The sequence below is a fragment of the Halyomorpha halys genome, unplaced genomic scaffold, assembly GCF_000696795.3.
Source record: "Halyomorpha halys isolate HHAL.00 unplaced genomic scaffold, Hhal_1.1 Scaffold2246.1, whole genome shotgun sequence".
Classification (NCBI taxonomy): Eukaryota; Metazoa; Arthropoda; class Insecta; order Hemiptera; family Pentatomidae; genus Halyomorpha; species Halyomorpha halys.
The window spans coordinates 35195-43395 of NW_027109453.1; the positions used below are offsets into that span (position 1 = coordinate 35195).

At 28.3% G+C, this 8201-nt stretch overlaps 1 protein-coding gene across 1 annotated transcript in view; it reads left to right on the forward strand.

The window, feature by feature from the left end:
- LOC106691326 (proliferation-associated protein 2G4) overlaps positions 1–7656 on the forward strand; it is a 17732-nt gene extending 10076 nt beyond the window's left edge. The window contains exons 3-8 of the mRNA XM_014437058.2: positions 588–693; positions 792–954; positions 1971–2192; positions 5073–5298; positions 5386–5513; positions 6397–7656. Coding sequence (XP_014292544.1) covers positions 588–693; positions 792–954; positions 1971–2192; positions 5073–5298; positions 5386–5513; positions 6397–6498 — 947 coding nt within the window. The 3' untranslated portion in view covers positions 6499–7656. The remainder of the gene's footprint in view (positions 1–587; positions 694–791; positions 955–1970; positions 2193–5072; positions 5299–5385; positions 5514–6396) is intronic.
- The last annotated feature ends 545 nt before the right edge of the window (positions 7657–8201 follow it).

Consider the following 8201-nt stretch of genomic DNA (forward strand, 5'->3'; position numbering starts at 1 on the left):
TATATAAACTGATAATCCTTGAAGTTTTTTTTGGGACGTAATTCTGATAATATCTCTATTCCACACAGTAATTGTCATTTGCTCAGTAAATGTGCAGTTAGTGATATGTGGTTACTGCGCTTTTACTAAACTGTAACAAGTTAATAATGTTTCTAATTAGTAAACCAGTTGCCTAGGACTAAACATACTAAATTTTAAGAAAATTTGTATTTACTATATTTTTTAGCAGTTTTAGAATATAGAACAATTTTTCCTGAAGACTGGTGTAAAAATAACGAAAATGATATTTTTAAGATACTACATTCTTTTACTGACCAGAGTAGTCTATTGCAATGTTATTAATAGTTTTGTAGCGGTATCCATTTTACATAATTGTTTTTGCGTGTTTGTACGAGCTGTAGATTTGAGATATTATGTGATGAAAATATTTTTATATATAAACTGATAATCCTTGATGTTTTTTTTGGGACGTAATTCTGATAATATCTCAATTCCATTAATTTAACAGTCGTTTGTTAATAAATAATAATTATTAACTTGTAAATACCAATAATAAACCAACATTAATTTTATATTATTTTCAACAGGTATAGCTTTTCCTACTTGTATCTCTGTCAATAATTGCATATGCCACTTTTCACCATTAGAAAGTGAACCAGACCTTATATTAAAGGATCAAGATGTAGTTAAAGTGTGAGTTATTTATTTATTATTATTTAAAGAACTTTTATTCACTTAGCCAAATTAATTTACTTTTTTTTTGTAATTATAATTATATTTTTATTTTACAGTGATTTGGGGGCACATGTAGATGGTTTCATTGCTGTCGTCGCTCATACTATTGTCTTAGGAGCGAGTGAGTCTAATAAAGTCACCGGGCGTAAAGCTGATGCCATGTTAGCCGCTCATTATGCTTCGCAAGCTGCATTGAGATTATTGAAACCAGGAAACCAGGTTATTATTTATTGTTAATTAAGTGATCATCAATCGACTCGTTTTAATTCAGATTAAAAAAAAAATATGGTAATTAGTCATAATAATTATGTCAAGATTTCTCTTTGCTTTGCGAGTCCTCTGAGACCAAATATGTGATTCTAAGTGGATAAATCAGAAAAATTTTACAAAATGAGGGATGCAACTTCAAATTTACTGTAGTGAGTTGGAGTAATTATTTGTTGCAATAAATATTATGATGAGGCATAAAAGAACAATTGAGCATGATTTTTGACCAATCTCCGTGGGCAACAACTGTTGGTCTAGAAATAGTACTTCCTTACCAAGTACTGAACCCCTGACCCTTCATGTAGCAGGTTTTTAGGTTATAAAAGAACAAAGGTGCTTATTAAAGAATACAAAGTTAACATTGCCATTATTTTAAAGGCTGTTTTTTCCATAGCTGATAAGTTTGAATTTATATAGTCTCATTAAGATTTTTTTAAAATAGATACATTTATTTTTTAATTTTTTTTTTCGGCGAAGACTCCCATTGGAGTCCTAACCATGGTTGGGGGGTCAAAGTTTTTTATTTTGTGGGACCGCCACTCAATAAAAAAGTCAATGCCCCAGGCCAGATTCGAATTGGCACCGTTAATAGACATCAAATTGGCAAGACTGTCTTAACCACTGCGCTACGAGTGCCCCTTAAATAAATGTAATCGTGTTATATAAATTTAAAGGCCAAACTATTTCATAAATTTTAATTTATATACAAAATGTTCTAGTTTTAACTTACAACATAGAACAAAAATTTTATTTACACATTCTAGTATATTCATTTTTGTTCTGAGGGTGGTGTTTTAGCCGAAATGTCAGCATTTCTTTTATAAATTAAAGTTAGTGTAATAGTTTTGCCTTTAATTTAAACGAATTTACCTTTTCCTCAAATAAATTTCATATAGTTTGTCACATTAACATCAAAATGAATATATTTATTAAAAATATTTAATTAAAAATTCTATAATTATTTTCAGACATATACAGTAACTGATGCTGTTCAAAAAGTATGCGAAGCATACAAATGCAAACCTATTGAAGGTATGCTTTCTCATCAGTTGAAGCAAGGTAAAATTGATGGAGAAAAGACGATAATTCAGAACCCAACAGACGCTCAAAGGAGGGAACATGAAAAGTTTGATTTAGAAACACATGAAGTTTATGCAATGGATGTACTTGTCAGTTCTGGTGAAGGAGTGGTAAGTGGATTTGATTTTTGTATCTTAAACTTTATAAGTAAACACCCGAGGGGTAGGATTGTGTTTGGACTGATTTGATAGTTTTTGGTTGGGAGGGCCTTACAGGAAAGATGTATGGATGTGATTGGTGGTATCGGCATTGAACCTTCGTGTTGCTAAGCTTTATTTTTATTATTATCTTAAACTTTATTTATGCATTGAAACCACTGTTGGGCAAAAATTAGCTATAGTTGAAACTAATAGCTACTATTGCCATGGATACGATATTTATTTATCAATGGTTCATTCATGAATAAGTGTCATTTCTATGGCAATTTTAGCTGTTAGTAGTTACATCCATTGCTAATTTAGGTCTCCCTTAGAAGGGGGTAACAGGTATAAACAAATCCTTAAAAAATGAATTGATACATGCATATATCAAAACAATTTTGTTAATTGTAATGAATTAAGTTTATTAATACAAAATGGTTAATTTTATTTTCTCCCTATCCAAGATGGGGAAGCTTTGTATTTAGTGTAGGCTATTAAAAAAAAAATGTTATTCCTCATAATCAGAACTTTTACTCACATTTTATGTTTAGAAATTAGGAAACAAATTTGGTCTTTCTAAAGTCAAATTTGTATTCGTGCATTATTAAAATTCGTGTATTAAGTGATTTGATTACATTAAAACCCCATTTTAATTAAATTTCCAGGTGTTTATCAGTTTCCATTGTATGCAATCAGCTGATTCATGAATGTTTTTTTACTGAATGATTTTAAAGTTATTGTATATCATTAAATTTCCTATAAACATTTTAAACGATGTGAAATAATCCAAAACAATTTTAAAAAATATATTTTCATTAATAAAAAAAAACTTTTTAAACATGTGAAATTTGTTATTGGAAGTGCATAAAATATAATAATACTCAAGTATTAATAAATTCTATAATAAAAACATTTGAAGGATTGTAAAAATCCTTAAGGCAGATTTTAAAACGATCGTTGCTGGTACAAGCTAGGACAGTACTAAACAGTTTAGGGCAATCCAAGGTGATAGAGCCCTTTCCACCACTCCAAATGCAACCTAGATATGTAACCTCTCTTGATAACACAATGTCGTCCTATGTGCTTCCAAGCCACCAATGCTTGATGAAAATGTTTCTTCAATGGGGGCCCAAGTTTAAGCAATTCTTATGTCCAAAAGTTGTTTTACTAAAGTCTAGCGTGCATATACTCCATTAAAACACATGAGTATGAGCCAACTTCTTATGACTTGGGATTCATTATTGTGAGTATTCCAAAATTTTATAAAGAAAGAATATAGAAGTTGATAAATAAGGTGCTTGGGTATTGTCACCAGTAGAAGAGTTGTTTTTCTGTTCAATAAATATGTAAAAAGAAAAAAGATTCTAAATCTAGCATCAATGACTATTATCGAAACTTATGTCGGTCTTGTATTTTTTTATTTAATATATTTCTTTATATATATTCTCACTTTCTTGAGGCTGGTTATCATTGTTTAGATAAAATAAATTGTATCCAATTTAAGTCTCAAAACACTCTTTATTTCTTTAAAAGTCCAATGTTTGGGCCATCCTCAAGGACAGTCTATCACATAACAGTATTATGCATTGATTTTTAACAAACAGCATTATTATTAATAAAATATCATACCTTAAATACAATTTTATGCTGATATCGATAATTTAAAAGCTTTTTGCAGGCCCTGGTCACCAATTTCAGTCAAAATTACCTTATCAGATAATAAAACATTAAGGAATCATTTTATTTTACCAATTAGCAATCCTTAGATCATGTATAATTACCTACTTAGTTACTTTTCCATTAAATTAATCACAATCAATTTACACTATTATACTTCATCACAACAATATTTGTTACCTTCCATACACTCAGGTCAGGCATATAATTGATTTATTTCAAACTGCATTTTTGTCCAAATTCCTATTTCTTTTATTATTCAAATTCATATCAAAGTTAATTATAATTATATTAACATTAATTTTTTCCCATATTTTTCATAAATTAATTTTGCTTAAAATCTCAGCATAGTATTGGTTCAAATTTCTTGTGTCTGTTTTAAAATTCTGTGTATAATTAATGTTTTCTGATGTATAAATTGATGAAAGTATTTTTTTTTTTGAATTTATTGTTTTCCTTATGTAAAATTATTGTATTCTTATTCTTATTATCAAAATCGATTATGTGTTGGTTTTTGGCTGTATGCTTATATCCTTGTTTGTTTTTTTTATATCATTGCTGTGTTGATATATTCATGAAATTGGTGGCCTGGGCAGGATAGCCTACAAAAAGTTTTTAAATTATTGATTTCAGTGTAAATTGTTATTGAAAGGTATGCTATATTATTAATAATAATGCTATTTGTTAAAAATCAATGTATAATAAAAGTTTATATGTATATATAGTTGACCGTAAAAATTGATATATAAGAAGATGGTCAGGTTTGCAGTCAAAAGAGAAACAAAAATAGTTATTAATAACAAAAATAGAAACGTCTGAAAATAAATAGTTGTAAAATATTTTTGTTTCTCTTTTGACCGCAACCCTGACCATCTTCTTATGTATAATAAAAGTTGTTTTGTTATAGATTGTCCTTGAGGATGGCCGAAACGTTAGACTTTTAAAGAAATGAAGAGTGTTTTGAGACTAATAATAGGATAAAATTTATTTTATTTGAACAATATTTAAACTATTTCTTTTTCAAATATAAGTCGTATGATTTTTGTTAATTTATTTTGTTTTGTAATTATTAGAAAATGTATAATAATTTATTATTGTTTCTGAACTTTTGTGCTCTTTTTTTATTGCTTAGGAGAAATAAGTTTTAATTTTGTATGTTTTATTGTCATTTAGGGTAAAGAAATGGATACCAGAGTTTCTGTTTACAAAAAAACGGATGAAACATACCAGCTAAAGTTGAAAGCTTCGAGGACTTTCTATTCAGAGGTTAGGGAAAAACATGGTTCAATGCCTTTTACTCTAAGAAGTTTTTCAGATGAAAAAAAAGCACGCATGGGAGTGAACGAGTGCGTTAGCCATAAGCTTATTGAACCATTTCAAGTGCTTTATGAAAAGCCAAGTAAGGTTTAAGTTTTTTATTAGTAGTAATAGTATTTTTGTTAATGTTTGTAAAAAATTTAAATTCTGCTATTTATTTTTTTTATAGATGAAACAGTAGTGCAATTCAAATTCACAGTATTGTTAATGCCTAATGGTCCGCATCGTATAACAGGTCTACAATTTGAAAGTGAACTATACTCTTCGGAATACAGTATAGATGATCCTGAACTGAAGGTATATTGAATTCTTTGCTTACATTATAAATTATCCCTAAATTTATTTACTGAGATTTCTCGTTAGTCTGAACTCACGTCAAAAATTCGGATTATTGAACAGTGGGAGGGGGGAATTGTCACTTCATAAATAACAAATTAATTTGAAAACAAAAGTTATAAAGAGATGTTAATAACTGACTATATATTGATGTGAGGAGATGATATTTTTGTGTAGGTGAGCTTTAGATTTGTTTGAGATATTATATGATGACATTATTTTATATAAACTGATAATCCTTGATGTTTTCTTAGGACGTAATTCTGATAATATCTCAGTTCTATTAATTTCACTTATATTTGTTAATACTTTTAATTATTCTCTTACCTGTCTTCAAATTTTATCTTATGGCTTGTGTTTTAACCCACATTAAATTTGGATTATATCTCCTTATTGTACCTATTATACCTGTTTGATACATATAATAAGTACATGACGAAGTGCATCTCATGAACTTAATAAAATCCATATTTTTTTGTTTAAAAATAAAAGGGTTAAAAAAAAAAACCGTCTTAGCAGAAAGGGTATTTAGTTAGATTAGCTGGTCCTCAATCCAATGCCTGCCTAATATAACCTGTGTGACTGTTATCCAGAGGTAACCAATCTGTCCCAACCAAGATGGAGGGTCAAGTTCTTAAGATTGTGGGACCACCATTGGTGGGAAAATGTTTGCCACTTCGCATCTCTCCCCTCTCTTTACCCACAGGCAAACTCATCTTAGATGTTCTATACTAAATGTTTGAGGACTCCTTAACAATATTTTCTTATTTAATTTATACTAACTAATTTGATATTTTTGTTAAAAATTATGTTCTATTCGATAATACTTAATTTCTTATTTTAGTCCCTCCTCTACTGCTCTGCCAACCCAAAGGCCGCTAAGAAGAAAAAGAAGAAGGCAGTAAAAGAGGAAGCTGCGAGTATGGAAGTTGAAGCCGCTGCTTGAGCGAGTTCCATGGCTTATTAGGAAACACAAACTTTATATTTTTTGTACATACAAAATACCCTTTTTGGAAAAATTTGGAAATAATTTTTTATAAGAAAAAAAAATGGAATGTCCATTGTTGATGTATTTCTTCTCTTTCTAATTTGGGTCTTCTGTTTTACTCTTAACATAGCAATATTGATATTTATAAGATCCTACAAATGATAATGTAGTGAAAACGTTGAACGTGAGAGAAAGTTCTTTTAATGTACCTGTTTTTTCAGAACTCAATATGTACATTGTAAGGGGAAAGTATATAGCATGTAATGATAACAAAAATTGCAGGTTTTAAAACTTTATTTTATTCTCTTAACTAGAAATGTACCTCTTTCTAATAAAATTTGGATGTAATACATTTTTGTAATATATATGTATGTTGTAATTTTTTTTTATGTTGAAAGTGATATTGCGAATTCAAATTTTTTTATTTAGCGTAGTAACCGTGATCCATTCACTCAATTTTAAATGTTGAATTTTATCTTAAAAGGGAATTGAAGATGTTTTAATTTTATTTCTGAATGAAGTTGAAATTATTTGTTATTGAATTGTAAAAAGTTATAACTAAAAACATTTTTGTGGGGTTTATAACTAATGCTGTATAAATTTTTATTCTTAATTTTTTCATACTATTTTCTTCTTTTTACTCCTCAGTGCAATTTTAGCAAGGCCATAAAATGTAAATATATTTTTTAATCTACCAAAACTGCTATTTAAGTTAACTTAGCTTAATTATCACGAGAAGTAATTGACTACTTAATGACTCCGTTTATTATCATAAAGTAATTTTATGAATTAATTATTAAATGCCTTCTCGACATATAATGGAGGAGGTATTTTTTTTTTCTTTATTTATTGTTAATATTTTTTTCAATTAAAACTTTGTTTCTATGAAGAAATGCTTATTAATAATGATTTATTTTAATTAAATGTTAAACAAAGTAAAAGTGATTAGAATTGTATCACAAAATTTTCTTTTTCGAATAAGTGTTTCTGTAACTTAAAAAAAAAAATTATATTGGTTAGAAAACAAAAGTCATAGGCAGATTAACAAAGAATTTTAAGAAATGTCCAAGGGAACAGTTTGCTAAATAATAGTTCAAATAAAGTTTGTCTACAAGATATTGCTCTTTATTTGTCCTATTTTGCACATTTTAGTTTTTAATAATTTAAGTAATACAAGGGCCTTGTAAAAAGTCAGTTATTTCACCCCAATTTTTGATAACTTTAATGAAAATTACTAGTTAAAATTGATGAATCTGCCAAGCATAGTTAGGGGAAATACAAAATGGTGGCTGTTTTAAAATGTTCAAAAAAAAATTTTGGTTTTCATTCACCCTGCCATCTTTGAAACTACCAACAACAATAGAAAACCTATTAAAACATAATTTACAGTAGAGTAAATTTGCTAAGATATGAGCCTTAACAGAGCTCACGTTCAATAGTTCTCAAGATAAAGTTATTTTAAAAGCAACATTTCATAAAAAATGTCCTGAAAAATCAGTAGTTCGTGAATTTATATCTCAGGAACCATGAGATGTACCAATATCTATTAATACTCAAATAAAAGCCAGTTCAATGTGGTATAAAGTAGTTTATGAGGTTTATCTTTGTTGTAGTTTTCATGGTAGTTGCCAAAATTTACTAACTACTGATTTTTAGTACAT